Source organism: Ornithorhynchus anatinus, chromosome 13 (assembly GCF_004115215.2).
Source record: "Ornithorhynchus anatinus isolate Pmale09 chromosome 13, mOrnAna1.pri.v4, whole genome shotgun sequence".
In the NCBI taxonomy this organism is placed as follows: Eukaryota; Metazoa; Chordata; class Mammalia; order Monotremata; family Ornithorhynchidae; genus Ornithorhynchus; species Ornithorhynchus anatinus.
Genome location: NC_041740.1, coordinates 7,795,351 through 7,820,475, shown reverse-complemented (window position 1 = coordinate 7,820,475; position 25,125 = coordinate 7,795,351). Strand labels below are relative to the sequence as shown.

General features: G+C 38.3%; 1 protein-coding gene across 2 annotated transcripts in view; it reads left to right on the top strand.

Annotated features, from left to right (window-relative positions):
* NCAPG2 (non-SMC condensin II complex subunit G2) overlaps positions 1-25,125 on the top strand; it is a 56,175-nt gene that overhangs the window by 1,584 nt on the left and 29,466 nt on the right. For both annotated transcript variants that reach the window (XM_029078202.2, XM_029078203.1), the window contains exons 2-13: positions 2,749-2,851; positions 3,382-3,570; positions 4,935-5,049; positions 5,712-5,866; positions 7,100-7,234; positions 8,965-9,059; positions 9,769-9,838; positions 10,398-10,484; positions 15,919-16,014; positions 17,230-17,355; positions 18,938-19,117; positions 21,117-21,269. In XM_029078202.2, coding sequence (XP_028934035.1) covers positions 2,774-2,851; positions 3,382-3,570; positions 4,935-5,049; positions 5,712-5,866; positions 7,100-7,234; positions 8,965-9,059; positions 9,769-9,838; positions 10,398-10,484; positions 15,919-16,014; positions 17,230-17,355; positions 18,938-19,117; positions 21,117-21,269 — 1,479 coding nt within the window. In that variant the 5' untranslated portion in view covers positions 2,749-2,773. The remainder of the gene's footprint in view (positions 1-2,748; positions 2,852-3,381; positions 3,571-4,934; positions 5,050-5,711; positions 5,867-7,099; positions 7,235-8,964; positions 9,060-9,768; positions 9,839-10,397; positions 10,485-15,918; positions 16,015-17,229; positions 17,356-18,937; positions 19,118-21,116; positions 21,270-25,125) is intronic.

Below are 25,125 nucleotides of genomic sequence, written 5' to 3'. Positions count from 1 at the left end.
CCTAGATTGTCAGTTCCTTGAAGGTGGGGACCAGTCAATCAATGCTATTTGTTGAGCGCTTAGTGCAGAACACTGGGCTAAAGGTTTAGGAGAGCATGTCATCATAGAGATGGTGTACATGATTCCTGCCCACAAGAAGCTTACAATCTAATTCGTTGTCGTATTTTTTCACTGTCGTATTTATTGAGCGCTTACTGTGTGCAGAGCACTGTACTAAGTGCTTGGAAGAGTACAGTACAACAATTAATAATAATGATGGCATTTGTTAAGCTCTTACTACATGCAAAGCACTGTTCTAAGTGCTGGGGGGATACAAGGTGATCAGGTTGTCCCACGTGGGGCTCACAGCCTTCATCCCCATTTTACAGATGAGGTAACTGAAGCACAGAGAAGTTGCAACTTGCCCGAAGCGGTGGAGCTGGGATTTGAACCCATGACCTCTGACTCCCTAGCCCGTGCTCTTTCCAGTGAGCCACGTCGCTTCTCTAACAAATGACCTCTTTCCTGCCCACATCGAGTTTACAATCTAGAGGACAAGCTTTGGGGTTACAGACATTAAAACTATTGTTCTGTACCCTCCCAAGCGCTTAGTACAGTGCTCTACATACAGTAAGGGCTCAATAAATACCCTAAGTTATGGAGAAGGTAAGTAGTAGAGTATGAGGCTTTGTACATAAGTGTTTTGGGGCTTGGGATGGGATGAATATCAAGTGCTTAAAAGATGTAGAAGCAGCGTGGCATAGTGGAGAGAGCACGGGCCTAGGAGCCAGAAGGTCATGGGTTCTAATCCTGCCTCCACTTGTCTGCTGTGTGAGCTTGGGCAAGTTGCTTCACTTTTCTGGGCCTCAATGACCTCATCTGTCAAATGGGGATTAAGACTGTGAGCTCCATGTGGGACAGGGACTGTGTCCAACCCAATTTGTTTGTATCCGCCCCAGCGCTTAATATGGTGCCTGGCACATAGAAAGCGCTTAACAAATACCATTATAATAATTATTATTGATACTAGATGATTTTGTTTAGAAAAGCAACAGTCTAGACTGTAATCTCATCCTCTAGACTATAAGCTTATTACAGGCAGGGAACATTTCTACCACCTCTGTTATATTGCACTCTCCCAAGTGCTTAGTAAACTGCTCTGTGCACACTAAGTGCTCAATAAATATAATTGATTGAAAAATAACCTGAGCAGCAAAGTGAAGTATGGACTCAAGTGGAGAGAGACGGGAGGCAGGGAGGTCAGAGATGAGGCTGACGTAGTAGTCGAAGGGAGAGATCAGTAGACCTGGATCAGTAGACCAGTTTGAATGGAGAAGAAAGGGCAGATTTTAAAAGATGTTGCGAAGGTAGAATCAGCAGGATTTGGGAAGAGATTGAATTTACAGATTGAGTGAAAGGCATGAGTCAAGGCCAATGCCAAGTTTGTGATCCAGGGAGGATGGTGGAATTGGCTATAATGATGGGAAAGTCAAGTAGGTAGAGGTTGAGGTTTGGGTGGGAGATGAATTCTTTGGACATGTTTAGTTCGGAGTGTCAGTGGAAAACCCAGGTACAGTTATCCTGAGGCAGGAGGAAATGTGAGAGGTAGGTAGTGTGCTAACCAAAGGGAAGTAGAGTTACTCTTTTCCCACTTTCTTTGCTCTGATGGCATCAAAATATCTTTGAGACCAAAAGCAAGGGGTCTGTAAACAACACATGATGAGATATTAAAGCAAGAGAAGAGGACCAAAAGAAGCAGGATCAAAGGTATTTGTTGAAAGCTTACCGCATGCAGAGCACTGTATTAAGCATTTGGGAGAGTAGGTAGATGGGTTTGTTCCCTGCCCACTTGGAGCCAAAGAGTCTAGAGGAAGAGGCAGACATTAAAATAGATTATAGATATGTGCATAACTGCTGAGGGGCTGAAGGTGGGGTGAATATCAAGGGCATAGGTGATGCAGAAGGGAGGGCGAGAAGGAGAAATGTGGGCTTAGTTTGAGAAGGTCTCTTGGAGGAGATGTGATTTTAGGATTCTTTTGAAGGTTGGGGAGGGTGGCAGACTTTAGGATATGAAGGGGGAGGGAGTTCCGGGTGAGGGGGGAGGCCGAAGGCAAGGCGTCGGTGGCGAGATAGAGGAGATGGAGCTACAGTGAGTGTTTTGGGGTTGGAGGTTGAAGTATGGAGGCAAAGTTGTAGTAGGGAATCAGCGAGGTACGGAAAGAGGAGGAGAGCTGATGGAGTGCTTTAATGCCAGTGGGAAGGAGTTTCTGGTCAATGCGGCAGGGGATGGGCAAACGTGAGAGGCATCATTTTCCCTATATGGCTAATCCCTTTTTGCATGTTTATAATCGTCTCTCCTCTCCTCGTACTTTCTTGCATCCCCAAACGTTTTATTTCACCTCTAAATAGTTGCAAGAGGACTATTAATGCATGGATTCTGTGTAAGAACATCAGCATCATCCCTACTTACTGTGATAAATTCTTGGAACCCAACTACTGACATGATTTCCCCATCTCGACGGCCAATAATAGGTTTCTTTGATCTTAGAAGTATCTGTTAAAGAAGTGGGCAAATAACTAGGCCCATTGGATATTAAGTAAATACAGATGATTGACTCCTCCTTTATTGTGCCTTTCTCAGGCAAGAATAGGTATTTTCCTTAAATACTGTGGATTCCCTGTTCTAAATAAAACTTTATGAAATATTTTAGGAAAAAGAAACTTTTTAATATGAATGTTTTAAAAATTACTCTATATTTTCCCTTATAGATTAAAATAAGTGCCGAATGACATCATGGAAAAACGTGAGGCATTTATAAATTGCATATCCAAAGATTCTGTTGGAGCCTTTTTACATTTTATCCAGCTTAATGTAAGTACTAGGAGATTTGTATTCGTTACATAAATTTTATTTTCAACAATCTTAACTCTTCATTTTGAGAAATTATCATAGCACTTCTGCAAATTCTTAAATGGCCACTCAATTGAATCTAGTTCATCATTTTACTAAAGGTAAGCAGTATAAAGTCAGTTTTCCTATAAATATTCGTTTGCATTCTTTGCAGGATTTCGTGTTAAGGAAAACTCGTGTTGTGGTACCAGAGTCTGTTACCGCAGCACGCTATATCCAGACGGATGTGCGTTGTCATAAGAATGTTCCTTAACTCTGCCATTGCATTCAATGTGAAAATACGCTTGGACAACACTTGCTGCAGATTTCCGTTTAAAAATATTCTTCCTGCAATCCTCCATTCATATTTTATTTTCCTGAGACTGGTTTTCTGAAAAATTAATGTAAAACTCCCAATAAAAATTCAAGGGGGCACACAAAAGTATTTGTGAAAAGTCATTATACTAAAAAGAAAACTGTTTTCTGTGTTTCTATTTCTGATCATTTTACAGAAAGATGCTTCTGACCCTTTCAACCTAAGTGAATTGCTGGAGGAGTTACCAAGGAAACAGAAAGAAAAATTATGGGAAAGGCTGAAGAATTTATTAACCGCGGTGCTCTTAGAAAATCCAGTAGACGGGTGGCAGAGATTTGAAGATGATTGTGAAGATCAGATGGAAATAGAACGGGGTCCAGAAATGGTAGTATTTTTCTCTTCCAAAAACATAAATTGATGTGAACATTTAAACTAAAGGACTTGAAGAAAATTCAAATTCTACTGATTATCTTTAAATGTGCTCATTTCAAATTGAAAATAAATGTGCTTTCCTCAAGGGTTCTTTGTAATTTTGAACTAGAATAATAGCGAGGTTTTTGAGTTAGTTCATTTAGATAGGTAGGTTGATATTAATGAGTAATACCTACAAAATCCTCAAGGGAACAAAACCCTTGTTCACAAAATTCCACACCAAAACTAAGGGGTGTTTATGGAAGCTTAGAATGGTAAATAAATCGGTTTGAGAGATTTGGATTAATTAGTTGTTGAAAGATCCATAAAGAGAAAAGTTAGGAATGTTACAGAGAAAGAAGAGCTCAAAAAAGAGAATAACTATTAAATTATTTCTCCAAGTGTCTTTAGCACCATTATTAGAGACAATAATATTTAGCTTGAAAAGACATAGCTTAGGTACTAAGCTATTAAGCTAAGTATTAAGCTATTTTAGCTATTAAAGGTAATTGTATTCAGTTTTGCCATGATGCCATTTTTATTTATTTTGGCTAGAATGCTGCTGGGGAATTAGGGAACATCTTTACAACAATAGCAACCTTGGGGTTAATAATAATAATAATAATAATTGTGGTATTTATTGAGTGCTTTGTCCTTACTATCAGAAGTAGCGTGGCCAGGGGAAGGAGCATGGATCTGAGAGTCAGAGGTCCTGGGTTCTAATCCAGGCTCTGCCACTTGCCTGCTGTGTAACCTTGGGCAAATCGCCTAACTTCCCTCTGCCTCAGTTTCTTCAACTGTAAAATGGAGATTAAATATCTGTTCTCCCTCATACCTGTACTGTGAGGCCCATGTGGGACATGGACTGGATCCAATTTGATTAACTTGGATCTACACCAGTGCTGAGAACAGTGCTTGACTCATAGTGATTAATAAACACAGTAATACTATTACCACTAATAATATGTGCCAAGCCCTGCACTAAGCACTAGGATAGATAGAAGATTATCAGGTCGGGTACAGTCCCTGTTCCAGTTAGGGCATACAGTCTAAGGTGGTGGGAGAACAGGAATTTAGTCCCCATTTTACAGATGAGGAAACAAGACCACAAAGGGAAAGAAATGGATTTTGTGTATGTGTCTGGCACTGTCATGATGACTACCACTTTACAAGTTTTACTTAAAACGAGGTTTTACAAAAATGTGTTCCCTGCATTTTAAGAGACCTCAATGTATTCTGTCGAATTTGGTCCACTTAATAGAATTTTCATTGCATTTATATTCTTTCAAAATGGGAAGATTAAGTTTAATGAATGGATATTTGTTTTTCCATTTCTAGAAACAAACTCTGGACATCATTCATGGGATTGCATCTGTCGTTACAACTTCAGTATCCGTAGTAAATGAAAATGAAAATTACAAAGCTCTGCTTGAGTGTGCAATCATATTGAATGGTAAGTTGGTTACTTCATGACATTATTTTTTGAAGTGAATTATATGTGCACTCAGTTTTGGAACAGGAAAAAAATGGTTTGGAATCAGTCAGTTTGTTTTTGAGAACTGTTTAGGTGGAAACAGGCTCATTGCTTGGGCTCCTTTTTTGGCAAGAAAAGTAGAAAATTTTCCTTCATGGGTTTTACTGAGTCACATAAGATGTGGGTTTTTTTCATTGTGTTATTCTTTCTTGGATAATTAATGGGTTTGATGAATCAAGAATCCCACAAGTACATGCCTTTCTTGATTGTTGTAGAGTTTACTATAAGGAAAAACTTCTTAGTTTGATGCAGGAGTTGGAAACGTTGAGGTAAAATGTTACTGTTTGGTCATGTTGTAGAGTTTACTATAAGGAAAAATTTCTTAGTTTGATGCAGGAGTTGGAAACACTGAGGTAAAATGTTACTGTTTGGTCTGTAACAAAGAATATTTTTTTAAAAAACTGCAGGTGACATCCTAGAAATCAGAAGGGAATAAATGCCACACATTTTAGAAACACCCTTAGATTTGTAGTTACAAAAAAAACCCTTCCTGGCTGTTGATGAAGTCTCCTGTCTAAAATCCGAGTATCCCATAGGTTAAATTACATTCGCAGAAAGTAATTGCTTTTTTTCTGTTTAAGGTATTTTATATGCATTACCTGAATCTGAAAAAAAACTACAGACAGTCATTCAGCATCTCTGTGTGACTTGGTGGGATAAAGGCCTGGATGCCAAAGAAGAGTTAGGGAAAAGTGCTCTGATTATTTTGCTAAGAAAGAGTCTCACCAGTAAAACAGTAGGTTGAAATGCATTACATAACTATTTGGTATTGTTTTAGTTCTTAATGACTCTATATTACTGTAAAGTTGCCTTCTTTTTTTAATTTTCTGGGTAATTTACGGGTCTGCTGTACATTAATTCTCATGATTTTGTGTACCAAATTTATTGGGATGTGCTGGGGTCTTTGGATGCCCTCCCATTGATTATAAACCTTTAACATATGAAACATCTAGGGAACTTTCTAAAATGCCTATTTTTTTAAAAAAAGGGCTAAACCTCAGAATTACTACAGTACCTAGTATTTTTTGCTCCATGTATGTCTCTTCAATGGCTCTAGTCGAATGAAAGTTAAAAACGCCATTCTGATGTTATATTGATTCTGCAATCCGTCGCCTGTTCCTGTACAGAGAGCACACTTGAAGATAAAATGTGACAAATATAGAGATTTGTTCGTGTGCAAAATTTCCACCCATAGCAACATGTGATATCATATATCCTTTTTTTAAAATTTGAACAGATGACTCCAGCAGTCAGCAAAAAATTATACCTTATACAGCAACTTCAGTTGGCTGCTTAATACATTTTAAATAAGCATCCTAGTAATAGCATAAAGTTATGGCTATTTAAATTAGTTTGGTAAAATTGAGGATGTTGGAAAAGATGCTATCTTTCAGTCAACAGTAATTTCTAAAATTTGAGCTCTCATTGTAGACAAATGCTTGTCTAGGCACCCCATAAATATTCTCACAGTGGAAACACAAGCCGTAGTTCATGTGCAAAAGGGTTTACAATCTAATGGTGGAAGCAGGACACCAATCCATTTTTCAGCTGTTATGAATTTCATTGTTTTTGTAGTTTTGCTGGTGTTACTAGTTTTTCCATTTTTTGACCCAGTGGATTCACTATTTTCAGGCGTACTCCACAATTCAAGAATTGTCTTCCCAAAGAACCTCCCGAAAAAACTCTCATTATGAAACTTAAACCTTGCTTGATGCCATTACGCAATGCGGGTCTTTATCCACAACCTGAACTGTGGGAAGAAAGGTCCCCAATTTTGCAGCAAAGGCTCTAACCAACGTGCATAATGGGATATAGTTTATGAAACAACTGAGTGTAGCTCATGCTTCAAAATTCCAAATAGATCTTGTAATTAGCTTGAAATGTATGACTGAGAGAATAGTACACAGGTTTAACCATTTGTGAGAATATTGTCTGATTTATGTTCACCATTTGTTTTCATCTTTCTTAGGGTGCAGATATATGTCGGTTGTGGCACATCCATCCAGCATTGCTTTGCTTTGATTATGATTTGGAGGAAAGTCAAGAAATTAAAGATATGTTGCTTCAGTCCTTTATGAGTGCCAATCATGTTAAAAAAGAAGAGGTAAATAGATATGTTTTCTAATCTTATAAGCTTCTTCGGAGAACATGCTTTCAAAGTTTTCTTTGTGAAATTGTTGTTGACTGTACTATATTCAGATTGTGCATTCCGCTGATCCAGCCTATGGTCCTGGAGAAGAACCTTAATTAGGTGTAGGGTGTGGTTTTTTTTTTTTACTTAAGTTATCAACTGGTAGCTCAATAAAGACCATTGATTGATTTCCCATATTGTTACCCTTTATTCTGCTCCTTCTCTAAACTACATCTGTGGAGATCTCATAAACCAGGGAAACCTTTTTTTAGGCTCAAATAAAATCCATTAAAAAAATTAAATGTATTTTAATTTAAATGTGATTTCTACCCAAATGGAAAAAGATTACTTTTAAATAAATACTCAAGAAACCCAAATTGTATTTATTTATTATCCCAGATCTACATACATGGTTAAAAAAAATTATTTTCCACATTTACCTTAGAAGAATTTGATGTCACTGAATAAAAACCTGAAGAAGTACAGATCCTATACCAATTTTTATTCCAATTTATTCACCACTTGACTTTTATAATCCTAGACAAATTATATTTAGGCTCATGGGTTCATGCTATCTTCCATGACTGCATTGGTTTAATAAAGGCTTTAGAGAATAACATGTACATTTGAATTTTTCTCTGGTCTTCCATCTGTCACTCAAATGAAGTTTCTTCTGTTCGTTCTCTTTCAAATGGAAAAAGCAAGCATGTCTTTACATGAATTATCTCCATGGATTAAAATACCCAAGTACCCTAGGTCATAGATTGTTAAAAAAAATTATTATTCTAAAAGCAAAGTCTTCAGAAAAATTACCCAAAAAAGATATTTTACATTTCAGTCAATCAACCAATTGTACTTATTGAGTGCTTATCGTGTGCTGAGAGCACTGTAGTAAGTGCTTGGGAGAGTACAGTGTAATAGAGTGGGTAGACACATTCCCTACTCAGAACGAGCTTACAGTCTAGAGGGGTAGACAGACGTTAATAAAAAGAACTTATGGCTATGTACATCAGCTCTGTGGAGCTAAGGGAAAAGTGAATAAAGGGTGCGAATCCAAGTGCAGGAGTGATGTAAAAGGGAGTGGGAGGAGAGGAAATGAGGGCTTGGTCAGAGAACGTCTCTTAGGGGGCGATGTACCTTCAATAAAGCTTTGAAGGTGAAGAGAGTAATCGTCTACCGGATATGTAGAGGGAAGGAGATCCAGGCCAGAGGCAGGTCGGGGGGGAGATAGAAGAAATTGAGGTACAGGGAATAGGTTGACATTAGAGGAGTGAAGTGTGAGGGCTGGCTTGTAGTAGGAAAGCAGCAAGGTAAAGTAGGAGAGGACAAAGTGATCGAATGCTTTTAAGCCTATGGTATGGAGTTTTTGTTTGATCCAGAGGTGGATGGGTGGATTGGATGTCCTTGAGGAGTGGGGAAACAAGGACCGAACAGTTCTGTAGAAAAATGATCCGGGCAGTAGAGTGAAGTATGGACTGGAGTCGGGAAAGACAGGAAGCACTTTTACTGGGTCATGATACGTGGGTGCTCCAAAATATACTCCAAGCTTAGGTGTACTCTCAGTAATAAGTCATTTTTAAGAGAGGAAGAAGTGTGCTTCAAGTTGTTCCATTTGTCATTTCTGTTACTTTTACTTCTGAAAATGTTTTCTAACGTTACTGATAGTTAAAACTTTGACATCACTCCCAACTTTTTACTTTCAGGGAAGGAGATTCCTCAGCTTTCTATTCAGCTGGAATATAAATTTCATCAAAATGATCCATGGGACCATTAAAAACCAATTGCAGTGCTTTCCAAAGTAGGTGTTGAAGATACATTTGCTGTGCTGTCCTGAATCTCGGAAATATTCGGAAGGACTTTGCTTGAGCATTTTTCAATCCATGTAGTTCTCTTATAATGAAGGACTTGTATTTGGGCAGAATCCCACATCAAGAAAAACTCATGTCCTAGCTCTTTTGCCTTATCCAATGACTGTGCCCTTGCACAACTGTTTCCTCCAACACTGCTTCATGCTGTATGTAGACAGGCACCCATGAACAGAAGAATATTCTGTAATTTTGCCATCAAGTTCTATCCAAATCTGAGTGTATTAAAATTTTCCTCTATAATTTTATTCTTTATCATATTTAGTGCTATTTAGCTGAGAGCTTGATTTTTTTTCTGTAATCCGTAAAGGACCCCTTGGTGATTATCCTTAAAACTGGTGAAGCCACATATATATAGCGGAGGTTTGCAGCAAATTAAATTAGCCCCGCCTCTGATATCTGTGGTTTAATTATAGCACTTAAAAATGGCACATCAACATTAGTATTATCTTTAACGCTAGCATACGCAGGTATTATTTTAAATATGTCCAGGGGCTTATTTCTAGTACTTTTTTATGAAATGTTCTCATCTGCATCAAATGATATTTAAGTGGTAGGTACTTTCCAAGTTATCAAAATGAAATTGTTTCAGGAAGGGATGGCGTTTCAATTTTTTGATGGTTTGTTTCTAAATTCACACAGATCCTTGATGGTGCACATTGCTGAAATTTATTTCAGAGCATGGAAGAAGGCTTCTGGAAAGACGTTGGAGGTATTTACAGCTGCTTTCCACAGAAGAGAACATTCTGTCCCGCCGGTGCCCAGAGGGGTGGTCTAGACCAAGACAAGTGGTCCGCTGAGGTCTATGGGAAGTGGTGAAGCCATTCTGAGGGCCTCAGGCATGCCCTACCTTTTGCCAGGGAAGATTGGGTTCACTCTGGGCACAGACCCTATACGGTGGTGGTCACAAAGTCTGTCTGGTCTCCCAGGAGGCCTCTGGATTGCAGAGTTTATGTAGAATTAAACTAGCTTCTGAGAATAGAGGTATCATACAATCTGATTTTGCTCTCGTTTGGTTAAGGCTTATATTCAGACTACTTTTCTGAACGATTGTGTCGTTTATTAAGCACTTAGTGCAATCTGCCACTTAAGCGGGACAATCTGCCCTATCATTTTAGCTGAACCAAGAAGGTTGTGTCTTGCCCACAGCCATTCGGCAGACCAGGAACCGAGCTAGCAACTGGAAGGACCCGGACTGTGGTCTTTCCAGAAGGCCGTACTGACTCCTCAGCATTGTTTGTCTATGGCCTTCTCTTTGAACACTTTTTCAGGTCATTGAAAATGGCTGCATTCAAGATTTCATGCATTACGGAGTTCATCTACCCAGGAATTCTCCAGTACATTCCAAAGTACGAGAGGTAAGGAAAACACAGCAAAGAAACGTGATTCAGTTTACAGACAACACAGAAGTTATGTTTTGTGGTTAAATGGACATACAAATTTGATTGCCTTTTTAAAATGGAGCAGGTGTTTAGAAATACATCATTTTTCATATATATTGTATGTATTCTACATGATTAGGTAAATGATTTATTATCATTATTATATTAATAATAAAATTACTATGGTATTTGTTAAGCATTTACTATGTGCCAAATACTGTACTAGGCACTGGGGTTGATTTTCCCCTTCTAGACTGTGAGGCTCATTGTAGGCAGGGAATGTGTCTACCAACTCTGTTGAATTGTACTCTGCCAAGCGCTTAATACAGTGCTCTGCCCACACTAAGTACCTAATAATTGTAAGTACTTAATTGTATCAATAGATACAATTGATTGAAATAAGATACTCAGGTCCCACATGGAGCTCTCAATCTAAGTAGCAGGAAGAATGGGTATTGAATCCCCATTTTGCAGATGAGGGAACTGAAACACAGAGAAGTTAAGTGACTTGCCCACGGTCACACAGCAGGTGTGGGGCAGACCCAGGCCCTCTGATTCCCTGGCCCGTGCTCTGAATAATCTTCTCTCTGTGCATTGCAGATAGGGAGTTGGAGTCTTTGCTGATCGGGTGGGATTTAAATTGGGAACATCACTGATGTCTTACTCGCTAAGTTGAGGCAAGTAGGTCAGGATGTCTAGTCTGTCAATTGGAGTATCTGGTACTGTATCTTCTAGAATGTAAGCTTGTTATGGGCAGAGACTGCTAATTCTGTTGTTTTGTACTCTCACAAGCACTAAGTACAGTGTTCTGCGCATAGTAAATGCTCAAGAAATACCATCAATTGATCAACAGTATTTATTAAGCGTTTACTGTGGGAAGAGCACTGAACTAAGACATACTTGGGGAGCTTGTGGAAGAAGCATAGGATAGTATCCCAGAGCTTCCACTTTAATCCTTAACCTTCCAAAAGTCCCACCTGGGTTTTGGGCCGCCATTTTATTCTCCCTGCCAAGATTTTAGAATATGAAGCGAAGGATTAAGTTCGCTTGTATTGGAGTAAAATATAGAGCCCTACACTTTTAAACAATCTTTAATTACATCTTGAAACATTTATAAGGAAATATTTATGAGGAAGCTACCTTTCTCAAAGCTTAAATTCCCCAGGAGAGCTATAAGACCACCAGTATGTTTCTATTACCATATTGTTTAGACTTTAGAAACTAGTCAAGTTCACTTGCAAGGTTTATTTTAATGCCTTGCTAATTCTCATTATGCACTCTAAGATTCCTATCATTTGCACAACATTTCTGGCAGTCCTACCTAATTTCTTAGCTCAGGTTTTAATAAGAACTTGCAAGACAGAATGCATTTAAAATACAGATCCCCTCAGGATGCCAATAATTTCTGAATCACTGGTGATTTCAGCTGGTAGTCGTGTTTGGAGTGGAGTCGCTGCCTAAGTGTCATTATTACCTTGAGAGGTGTTTAATTGGTTCTAATGAACCTGGCAGAAGGGAGTGAAAAACCTGTTCCTTTGTTGTGTTTGGGAATGTTAAAGCAGATGCTGTTCACCAGAAGCCTAGTCCACGGGGTGATTCCTTTGCTTGTAGTTGGTTTTTCTGCAGTTGATAGATGAATTGTCTGCCTCTATGCTTTGCACAGCAACTAGCTCACTCTTGGTGAACTGTAGAGTAAATTTGATAGCTGCAGTGATTTTTCTTTTCAATTTTCAAGATATAATCTGGCAGCATAAATTGAGCCACAGCATTCCAATCTCAGTTTTGAGGCTTGTTTTTTAGAGATGGACAGCTCTAGGAAGACCACTGAGATGGTGCAAAGGCAGACCAAATGAAGGAGAGTAGCTGGCCGTGTCTGAGACTGAACACCTGAATCAGGGACACTCTTGGGGAAATGACAATTACTGTGGACTTTTGAGAATTTTAAAGTCATTGCATGAAATTAATGTCAAGAATTATTATTTCAGAGGACTTGCTCTTTATCTGTCTTTCCTAGATAAAATTTAGTCATTACTAGAGGTTAAAGGAAAATGAGTTTACTTGAAAGCAAGGTATATTTTAAGAGGCACTGTGACCTCATTACCTCTAACTATTCAGTAGATAGGATCTCCTAAAAGATAATCGGTGTTTTTGTGCAGTTTGCACTCTGTGTGTGTGTGTGTGTGTGAAGTATGCACTTATCATCAGGTTATATTTGAGTTGTGCCTTTGGGCTCTGAATTCAAATCCATAATTGTTGATCTGAAAATAAATTTGAATTTATTTTTAGAACTATTGCAAAAATTCATTAAGTTGATAATTGCCAAATCTTAGTTCATATAACAGTAAGCTTGTGGGTAGGGAGCATGTCTACCAACTCGATTGTAATGTACTCTCCCCAGTACTTAGATTAGTAAAATTAGTAAGATTAGACTTCCACATAGGTCATCCATTGAATGTGGAGACTGAACCAGTGAAATTTGTATTTTAGGAGCAGAGGGGGATAAGAAAGCTTGATGAAAGAGATTGGAAGAAGTGCTTCCTTGGATTCCCTATGGAATTTGCTTTTATGTATTTGTTAATCACTTACTATGCGCCAGACACTGTTCTAAGTGCACATGGAGCTCACTGTCTTAATCTCCGTTTAACAGATGAGGTAGCTGATGCGCAGAAAGGTTAAGTGACTTGCCCAAGGTCACCCAGCAGTCAAGTCGTGGAGCTGGGATTAGAACCCAGTTCCTCTGATTCCCAGATCCGTGTTCTATCCATTAGACCATGCTGCTTCTCTCCAATATTGCTTTGCCTCCTCTTGTGAAGGTGTTGACTTTTTCCTGCATTACCCCCTTGTAGTGAGAATTATACTATTAATGAGACTTGCTGGTTGAGAGGAACCAATGTCTGGATGTCATGGATAGGGGGAGGGTTCATTTTTATGGTGAATAATTAAGACTCACCGTGGGCAAGTGCCTTTATATAACTGAGTCTTATAATGATCCATAATGCCTTCAGAGTATTATGTGGTGAAAGGTGGTGCTTAAGGATTATCTCCCATTTCTGAGTGTCTTAACTAGAAAGCCATTAAATGGCAATAGCACTGTTTGTTTTTATTATATGCTTTGGTTTTTAGGGGAAAAAAAGTTTAAAAAAATCCTTTATTTTCATGTGGAATGATATGCAGTTAATCTTTTCTCCAGGGCTGACGGCAAAATAGTAGAAGCTAGCATAGCCATGCATGTGTTGAAGTTCTTAACAATGCTTTATTTAAAAAATGAGTGCAAGTGAATAGATAATTTCTTAAAGCTAAAGGGTTTTTTTGGTAGATTTTTACTCTGCGATTTTGAGAATCAAATTGGAGAACAAGAGTTAGAAAAGGAATGAAAACAAATATTTTTAGTGAAAATGTTCATTTATATGCAATTTTGAATGTTATGGTCAGATCATTTGGATTCTAATACTGTTGTGTCTCTGGCTCAATGACAGATTATTTAATTTCACTGAAAAAAGTTTTTTTCTGAAATGTAGATGAAGATGCCACTTTATGTATTGTCTTCCATTAATGTTTAAAACTTTCTTCCTATACTCTCACCCAAATTCTTTGGTTTATGAATGATTTAGAAAATTATAAAGCATGTTACTAATTCCAAGTCTTATTTGAGTGACATAATTATTCACATAATCCTGGAAGGGAAAACTATGGATTTCACTTGATTTTAAGAATTGTTATATTCTTTCAGTGCCTTGAGTGGCATGCTTCCTGTAAAAATACTCATCTATATACATTTGATTTGTGACTAGGGAATGAAATTATACTCCATACCCCCAAAACTATCTAAATATTTAGACTGTGAGTCCCTACGTGGGACAAGGACTGTGTGTCCAACCCGATTATCTTGTATCTTCCGGAGAACTTAGAACAGTGCTTGGCACAGGGTTAGTGCTTAATGAATACTATAATTACTATTATCATCATTATTATTCTTATTGTTATTATTATTAATACAAGGTTTCTGAACTGTCGCCCCGATTAGATTGTAAACAACTTGAGAGCAGGGATCATGTCTACCAACTGCATTTCATTTTCGCAAGCACTTAGTACAGTGCTCTGCATAGAGTAAGCACTCAATAAGTACAATTGATCGATTGTTGTGTCCTGAGACAAATTATGTATCATAGATACATATAGAGTGTTTTTCCATAAAGGCATATTTAATTATTTTTTTCTTTTCTGCATTTTACGTATGAAGGGGGAGGAGGGAGGATGTTGGAGGAGTGATAATGCAATAAGGGCTGGAAAGAGGATACATATGGACAGTGTCAACCGAGAGGGAGAGAGAAGAGGGGTTAGGATGGAAAAAGCCAGGCAAGATAAATCATTTTTTTCTTTGAAAAAAACAACCTCAAAGTTCCTTCTAGTTGACTCCAGAGGGAGCTGCAGCATATTGCTGAACAGTACAACTTGCAATTGTGTTGGGGTTTTTTTTTTTGTGGGTTTTTTTGGCCATAGTTTTTTTCTTATTACAGAATAGGTTGGAAGACCGATTTTCTTTAACTGCATCAATTCTAGTATGTGCTGTTAAGTTAAAAGACTTCAAAATAAAGGCTGTGAGAATTACGGTTTTTCAGGTGCTTTTTTTGACTAAGGATTGTCTGTTCAGTGACATTCACCTATACCTTGGCATTTGTGGCTTTCTAGCTCGTGATTTCACTTATCCATGGTAACGTCTTGGGTTCACTTATTTTGTGGTTTGTGAGTGATCTGTAAACCCATAAATGACAATCAAATAGACCCTCTTTTAAATAGGGAAGGTTCCATAAATCACAGATTCTGTCAAGCACTGCCTTTCTTTTCTCTTTTTTATGGTATTTGTTAAGCACTTACTATGCGACAAGCACCGTGCTAAGCGCTGGGGTAGATACAGGATAATCAGGTTGGACGCAGTCCATGTCCAAAGTGGAGCTCAGAGTCTGAATCTCCATTTTTACAGGTGAGATAACTGTGACACAGAGAGGTTAAGTGATTTTGCCCGAGGTCACACTACAGACAAGGGGTAGAGCCACTTTGGAATTGGAATCCAGGTCCTTCTGACTCCCAGGCCCGTATTTTATCTATTAGGCCATATTGCCTCTCTCAATGCATGAAGACATATTCTGGCAGATGAGGGAGACATTTTTGTCCTTTGGTGGCATGGAGACAGGTGTAGGAATGTTGAACCTAAACCTATTTTTACAATAGGGTTGAATTGCAGGCTTTTTGAAGCAAGCACTATGACCATAACTCTTAAGAATGGTGAGTTCTGGTTGTAGGCCTCTGTGGATTTCTTCCTATTAGGAAGAGTAGAGCTACTTAACTTTTGTAATTCTTCTCTACTCGCCGTTATACAATATTGACTACGTATGTGGTTTCTGCCCCTTAGGTATTAAGTTATTTTCATCATCAACAAAAGTGTCGTCAAGGAGTGGAAGAAATGTTATGTCGATTGTATCAACCCATCCTTTGGAGAGGATTAAAGGTAATGTACATTCTTTGGAAGTTAGCACATTAACTGAACCTTTCAAATTTGCCTCCTATTTTTCAAAATGGTTACATTGCAATGTACAAATGAAAATCTCAATGAGGCTGAAGGTAAGACCTTCATTTGGAGACTGGCTATGTTACATGTAAAAGTAGGAAGGATATCATTCAGAGGTGAGGTTGCTTACTTTTTGCTTCTACAGAAAATATTCTCTTAAGCATTTCCTTGGAAGAATGCTCAAGTTTAAAGACACAGCAGTTTTCCTCATCCTAAAATTGTCAGTATTTTTTTTGTGGTAACAATAGCAATAATAATAATGGCATTTGCTAAGTGGTTACTATGTGTTAGGAAAAATTTTTCTTTCATTAGGGTTGTCAATTCTCACATTCCTTCTTCTGTTTGGTTTTTCCATTCTCCACACTCATATGACTTGCTTTACATTTGTATTTGTTAAGCGCTTACTATGTGCCTGACATTGTACTAAGTGCAGAGGTAGATAAAAGTGATCATATTGGACACAGTCCATGTACCACATGGGACTCACAGACTTAATCCCCATTTTACAGATGTGGAAACAGACACGGGGAGGTTAAAAGACTTGCCCTAGATCACATAGCAGACAAGTGGTGAAGCTGGGATTAGGACCCAGGTCCTGCTGACTTCCAGACCCATGCTCTATCCACTAGACTATGTGGCTTCCTGATACTTGGTACTCCTGAACCTAATTTTCTCTTGTATTGGGAATGCACTTTTACAAAGTTTTATTAGTGTTTTGTCACTTCTAGGTTCAGGTTGAGAATCTCCTCCTGGCAACACATTTCTAAATTTTCTCTATCTAGGGAAATGAATCAATATTGGACAATTTTGTATTTAGGATTTTTATTTACTTAAGCTGTCTAATCAAGCATTTATTTGTATTTGTCACTTCTAAAGCACAAGGCATCATTCAGTCATTCAGGAAATTTAACTGTGGATTATTGATCAGATTTTGATTCATGTAGAAGGGTTGTCATCTTAAAAATTTAGAAAGCCTGTATTGTTTGCGGCCTCTAACTCAATATAATGCAAATTCATATTTTTGGTTGTATAAATTCATCCGGTAAGGTGACATTCACAAGGGAATTCTTTCTTTGTGTCATTCTCACTTGAAATAACTTGAAAGATAGCTTTTGTTAACGGTTTACGTTACCTCTCTGTTTCCCCTTGTAACAGGCCAGAAATTCAGAAGTCCGGTCAAATGCTGCATTATTGTTTGTTGAAGCATTTCCTATAAGAGATCCTAACCTGAACAGTGTAGAAATGGATAACGAAATTCAGAAGCAGTTTGATGAACTTTATGTAAGTTTTCCCAGATTGGACAATAGCAGTCGGGTTATTCATAACATCCTAAATGTAGGCCCCCTTAGAGCAAGCACAGGCCCATTAAACAAGATCTGTGAGTGTTTTCCAAACCGGCTGTAGAGCCTTTAGGTTTTTAGGTGACTTTATGGATTGTCCTCTTTGTGCCTAGTGGGAGGCAAGACCTATGTCTTCCCAAAGGTGGAATGGTGAAGAGTTTCATTTTGCCCTCCTCATATATGATTTAGAGTATCAGGGCCTCTCTGGAGAACACACAAATGCATCCCTCATTCTTCATTTTTGGCAGCTGGGAGAGAGGTGTGTGGTGTCACAGAAAAGCCAACACTCCCCAGAAGGTGCTCTAGTGGCTCTGACCGATGGCTTGATCCTTGTAGGACCATAGCTAATGCACCTCATTTCGTGACCAATTAGCCAGGCCTGACATCCTGTGGGAGGTGGAGTGTTGAGAATCATTTCTTGAAAAGTATATTTGACAGGGCTTCATTCAAGAAAATTTGGAAGCCACTGCTCTATTAGATGGGCAACTAGGAGGGGAAATCAAATATTAAGCATGCTCACATGAATGTGTGTGAATGACTTAGGTTTTCATGTCCGTCACCCATAGGGATAATGAAATTGTTATCTCGTATATGAACCTCTCAGGAAGGTGTTAGAAATATATTAACCTGGTGTTAGAATGTGGAATGGAGTAATATTTCAGGAGACATGAATTAATGAGCAGAATAAAAATGTGTAGTATCAAGCATTGGATCTGTTGGAAGATACCGCATTCATTGCCCGATAGTCTCAATCTTAAATTTCCTGGGCAATAAATTCGCCTTTTCTTTCTCTTTCCCTTTATTGTGTAGTTTTTCCAGTCTGTAAAAATCTTGGGCAGTGAAATTAATAGTAGTGTGTGACAGTTTTACCTTGGTAGGATTTCTCCCCTGCAGTAAATAGAAAAACAGTGGTCAGTGTATGTAAACCGAGGTGCTTTTTTTTAGCATTTCAGTAGAGACTGTCCCTCTTCTTGCAATATGCTCTACAGTTACTTTTGTGCCATTTCCTCTAGCAAGCAAGGAATAGGTCCGGTTTACTATCTTCATTTTATAGATGGAAAGACTGAAGCTTAGATATGTTGCCGCTTACTTTGGATCGAATAATCTGCGGCGTTGTTGCAGGTAGAACCGGGCGCCCATTTGGTTCCTTTAGCTATAATGCTTCAGTTTTTTGTCCTGAAGCAAGAGTTTTATTTGGAGGAGGATTTTTTTAATTTTAGAAAGCACTCTTAACAGAACCTGTGTTCTTGGGTCCATTTTATTTATATCCTCTCAACGTCGTATTGACTAGAGATATTTAAATTTAATGCCAAGTGTTAGATGGGTAAGTGCTTAATACAGTGCTCTGCAAACAAAAGGCACTCAAAAATACTATTCATATCTTTCTTCTTAGATTTTTATTTTTGATGAAAAGTTCTAATTTAGAAAGCAAATGTTTACAAGGATTCAGTAGTGAGAAAGAGCATTATTCTCTAAATAGAGCCACTGTTTGTTTTCTTTCTCCCATTCCCCGCCATATGTAGAGCCTTTTAGAAGATCCTCAACCACTGGTCCGATCTACTGGGATTCTTGGTGTCAGTAAAATAACATCCAAATACTGGGAGATGATGCCTGCAACCATCCTCGCTGACCTTCTAAAGAAAGTCATTGGAGATTTGGCTTGTGATGTAAGCTCAGCTGATGTTCGCTGTTCTGTTTTTAAGGTGAGGTTTTTTTTAAAATGCAAAGAAAAATGGGATGAATTCATTTAATCTCTTTCACACTTAATGGATGGGAGCATCTCGGGATCAGGGATCTCGTCTTAAACATCAGCAGTAAATCTCCCAAACACCGAGTACAATCGGTACTTATTATGTATTCAGTAAATAAAGGTGAGGTGGCCAATTTTATCATTTTCCTGGGATCAGATGGTGGTAGTCGTACCAATAATATTTCATTGACCACCTTTGAAAACTTAAGAAATTTTCTAAAGTTATTTTTCTTATTTAAGAAGTGGTGCTTGCAGCTTCCAAATAAGAAGAGCACTGGGAGTTTACACTTTAAGGATAATTTGGTCTGTAAAAGTCTCATGAGGGTGGGGAAGGATTTTGTTAAAAATTAACAGACTTAAATATATTTCAAATTACACAGTAATGGAAATCAGCATAAATACAACCAATTGAAAATAGTGGTAGTAAAAGTATTTAAGTGCTTTTACCATGCGTAGCGCACTGTACTATGTGCCGGGAAAGACTATATAGGTGAGAATTTGATATAGTTCCTGACCCTCAGCGGGGTCATAGTTTAAGAAGTCTAATTACATAGACAAGCGTGCTGCCTGCCGTCACCACAGTTCCTCCGAATTGTTTCATTCCATGACGGCCCCAGCTTCTGTCAAGACCGGTTGTCTTGGGGAAGCCTTAGAAGCCCGTGGGGAATTTCAGGAGTAGAGTGAAGGTGAAACGGTGGAAAATTTTCCAAAGTAACCATCTGCTTTGAGGATGATCCCTATAGAGATAGAAAGACACTGGTTCGACTGGGCTAGGTCTCTTGTATTTTAAGGAACTGAAGGTCCAGATGGCTAAGCATCACCTTCGCTCCCCTCTCGCATCCCCTTCCCCCAGACTCACAGGACAAAGTCTAAAAAAGTGGAGCTAGGTAGACTGGGCACAGAGCAAGATTCTTATGCATTGCTGCTGCTTGTGTCTCCTCCAGGAGGCCATCCCCGACTAAGCCCTAATTTCCTCTTCTCCCACCCCCTCCTGTGTCACCCTCGCACTTGGATTTGCCCCCTTTATTCACCCCTCCTTCAGCTCCACAGCACTTATGTACGTATCTGTAATTTATTTATTTATACTGAATGTCTGTGTCCCCTCTGTAGACTGTAAACTCTTTGTGGACCGGGAATGTTTCTACCAACTCTAGTTATATTGTACTCTCCCCAGGGTCAGTGCTGTGCACACAGTAAGCCCTCAAATATGATTGATTGATTAATCGATTCCCCTCGAGACCCTGGGGCCCCACAACGTAGAAGCCCCTCTGAATCTACTATAGGATAATAGGGAATATGCACCCTGTGATTAAAGAATTAGTCATTCTAATTCAATTAGATTGTTTATATTCATTTAAAATGTAATGGAAAATGTTGTTAGAAACTTATATTTACCCCTGTGTTTAAATGTTTTGAGTACAAAAACCTGGGATTTCAAAGAGTGTGGGCTTGCCAAATTAACATTGGTAGGCTATGAAAATGTTGTTGATAGGAACTCATATTTACCCCTGTGTTTAAATGTTTTGAGGACCAAAACCTTTGGATTTCAAAGACTGTAGGTTTGCCAAATTAACATCGATAGGCTATCCTTTGATACAATTTTAGGTAAAGGTGCTTCCAAAGTACATGGAAAACTATCTCTCCCAGAAATTGCTTACTACTGCAGTGAAAGTATTAAAAAGCACCATTTCAGAAATGTTCAGTGTAAATTAAAATAAGCTTCTTTCTTGTTTTGAAAAAATAATGTCTTTGAAATGATACCAGTTTTGCATTGAAGTCTTTTTTGGAGAAAACCTGTATCAAAATAATGATGTATCATCATTAGGTTTATTTATCTACACAAATGTAATTTAGCTTAGCGATTCTCTAAGAGCTACTTAAATTCTCTGTCTTGCCTGAACTTTGATGGTGGGTTGTTTTTTTCTGCAAATGTACATCTCTCTTTGTTGCAGTGTCTGCCGACAATTTTGGACAACAAACTAAGCCACCCATTATTGGAACAGCTCCTGCCAGCACTGAAATACAGTCTCCATGACAATTCCGAGAAAGTGCGAGTGGCTTTTGTTGATATGCTGCTGAAAATTAAAGCTGTCAGGGCTGCTAAGGTAGGATAAATAGGGCTTGCTAGGTCTTAGACAGGAGATAAATTTGTTCTGAAAGCTATAAATTTATCAATATTTCCAGAAACAAGGCAAAGGAGTCTGCGAATAATATGTTGATATTTCTACTCTGAATGTTTCACTAATGCCTCCTTTTAAATCATTCAATCACTAGTCCATTTGGCCAGTAGTTTGTCAAAATTTTCCTACAGATGGTTAAATTTTTTTTTGGTTAACTTAGCCTTATTGTTAAATGTTACAGATACACGATATGAATGGGGGTATTGTTTTTCTTAAGTAACCATAGCTGTCTTTGAAAATTATATCATTTTCTCACACTGAAACATATTTTACAGAGATGCTAAATTTTCACTTCTAAAAATGGCAGAAAGCAGCAATTTTCATCATGTTATCTGAACCCACAGTGGCTTTTTCTCGTTAAAGTGCAATTTATATTTCCAATCCAATCACCATTCAACTGTGAAAGGTCTAGTCTAACAAAACACTATTGTGTGTTTACATTTGTGTTTATCAGAAATGGCTCTTATATTATAGCTCACATTTTAGACTTTTGTTCCCATGTTCAATGTGTTTGACATTTGAGAGAGCACGCACATTCTATCCTTAGGCTTAGCAGATATGATATAACGGTAAGATTCTATCAGTTTATGTAGAAGTGGCTGAGAACCAGTGTTCTGCACATAGTAAGCACTCAATAAATACTATTGAATGAATGAACCAAGTACAGAACCACCAATTTCTTCCACGATCCACACGGATAACAGCACTCATCCTTTGCTGTTGCATTTGCTGCCTGGAATGTCCAAGCATCATTTTCCAATTCGTCTCTTGACATCACATTCTTCCCGTTGTCTCTCGAAGGATCCCTTATCTGACGGCTGCATTCTAGACTGGTCTTGTTTCCCAGCTCTCCAGAGGCAGGCTACATAGTTTCGGGTTGTGTTTCTTAATGTCTTCAAAATGTTTCTTCAGTCCTCTCGATCAGCCGGTGGTTTTTGAGCACCTTCTGGGTGGGGAGCAGTGTAACAAGCGTTTGGGAGAATAAAACAGAATTAGTAGATGTGAACCTTTCCCCTCAAGGAGCTTACAATCTTGTGGGGAAGACTGAACCCTTCACTTTCTCAACTTCACGTACTGTGGTCATCTAGTCTCCTCACACATCCTTACTAGCCGAATTGTATTGCAGCAAGCATGATTTCATTGCTGGTGGACTGTCTATTCTGAGACAGTGTGAATGTGATCCCATCTTTTGATGTTCACTAAAACAAGTACAGGTGGTGCTGATGGAACTGCTTAATGCAGGTGTGACATCTGTGGTTAGCTCAGGTCTCAAAGCCAAAAAAAAATGTTGAACGCTGAAGATTCTTTGTGTACTTGCATCTTGATCCATACCTAGATGACATATGGGTGTCACTCCTATCAACATGCCTTTCTTTATTCGACTTTCTACATCATTACTTTTGCATTTTTGGATAGGGCGCCCCCAAAGTGGACTTTATTTTATACTCTTGTTTTTATAGTCATTAGTAATGGGGAAGGATTGGAAACTGTCCTCCACCTGCCTGCTGTATGACCTTGGGCAAATCACTTAACTTCTCTGGGCTTCAATTTTGTCATCTGTAAAATGGGGCTTAAATATCTGTTCTCTCTCGCCTCTTCAGTGTGTGAGCCCCATGAGAGACAGGGACTGTTTTCAATCTGATTACTTTGTATCTACCCCAGCCTTTAGTGCGGTGCTTGGCATAGAATAAGCACTTAACAAATATTATTATTATTAATGAACTCTAATGTGACCAGTGATGTCATTATGAATGCCCATATGCTTTGTTAAACTTTTCAAAGCAACTAGGTTTGTTTATTAGCTGTCAGACCCCAATCTATTAATAGTGGAAAATACTTTTAAAAATACGGGCTTACAAATTCTGTAGAAAACTGAATTTTTTTTCAGCTTACATCTAGAAAACCCTACACACATCTGAAGATCTCCTTTTCACCTGGAATGTTTTTTTGAAGAAAGCAGGTCACCGGCAACTCATCAATAAATAACCTGCCTCTGCCCTTCACACTGAAAGCCATTTACAGTAGTCATTCAGTGAGTGATGATGTGCTGTTTTGGATTTGTATGTTCCCTTAATTAGCTAGGAATCTGTGGCTGAGGAACACTCCCAGGAGCTTCCTGAATAAACAAGTATAAAATTGCCTTCTTCTGTGTGATCATAGAGAACACAGATACATGACCTACTCTGATCATTTTGTACTACTTCATTGCTCTGAAACCATTTATAGTGAAATTCTTAATTTCTATTGAGCATCTCTATATTATTTAACATGGAAACTGTAATTTCCAGCAGCGTCCTGAATTAGTGTGGGGCCTTCTGGTCTTGTCCCTGTATGGTCATGACAGATCCATTCAAACCCTGCTAACTTAATATTTGTTCTTTCATTTCCATTCTCTGACTAATCTTTCAAAAATATTGGGGGATTCCCTATTATATTTCAGAATACTTCCATTGGATATGGAGTTTCTGCAGCACTCTATAGCTCTTCCATAAACTAACAGAGCCACTTTAAGTTCCTACTCCCTTGCCCCCGGTAGCTTTTCCAACTATGCAGGGGTCTTGAAAACCACTTTTCTGTCCCCCACACTTTTCCAACATGATCAGCACTCAGCATTTACACGTTTTTATTTTTTGAGCCTTAGGCCTTGTTCTGCCATCCTACCACTCAGAATCTTTACACCATCACCAGATACAACATATTAGATTATCCCTGTCGCGTTTCCTCTTCTTTCGTGCAGATTGTCAAAAGTGAATTGCAAGTGGCGACTGCAGTAGGTTTCTGTGATTGATTATAAGCTTCTAGGGGTCAGGGATTTTGCCTAACAACTGTATTATACTTTCCCAAAAGGTCAATACAGTTCTCCGCACATAATGGCACTCAAATAAATAAAATCAAACTTCTTTCGATGAGCTTTCCCCAGTTGATTTTCCAGTACCTTGAACAATATTATCCTTTCAGCCAATTTAGGAATTTATTTACACCTTCCTATACCTTCTCGTGCTGCGTGTGTATGTGTATACACAAGAAATAATATATACACCCATAAATGCCTCTTACAGCACACTGCCCAAAATGGGTGCTCAGTAAATACTTTTATGACTACTGCTAATATATTGTGCTTTCCCAAGCACTTAGTACAGTGCTTTGCACCCAGTAAGCACTCAATAAATATCATTGATTGATTATTAATATCTTTGCATTTAATAAGGATAAATTCGGACAAGCTTGATCCCGAGATGGAATATGGCTCTGTTTGTATCTGTCAAAATGTACTTAAGTATAATTTTTAAAATTAAGGCTAAAAATTGTGAAAACACTATCCTTAGGAATTTTAAAGTCAAGCTATCACTGCTGCAAAGAAAGGGTGCTTTAATGGTTAATTCTTTCTATCATCCAAATACAGGAAAAGCTGTTGACATTTATGAGGTGAATAAAACGTGAATACTGTAGCTTCTGTAATTCTGGGTGTATGGAGGATAAAACATATTGATCAGAAATATTGCTTAGAGTTTTAGAGCAAGCCACATCTTGTTAATAATTCAGTTAAGCAGGGAACAGAACATTCAAGTAGCATTAAATGCTAATTGGTATCCTGTGATATATGTTTCTGGAAATAATGTCCATTTTTCTGGCCCCACTAGCAGCAGAAAATTCATTAGAGTGGTTCAGATTTGGATAGGAGAGAATTTAAAATTAAAACATTCAAAAGGATGATTCAGGCCTGACGTTTCTGCTTTTGTCGCCTTGTCTAAGGACTCTTCTGCTTGAAGAGTGTTGTTCT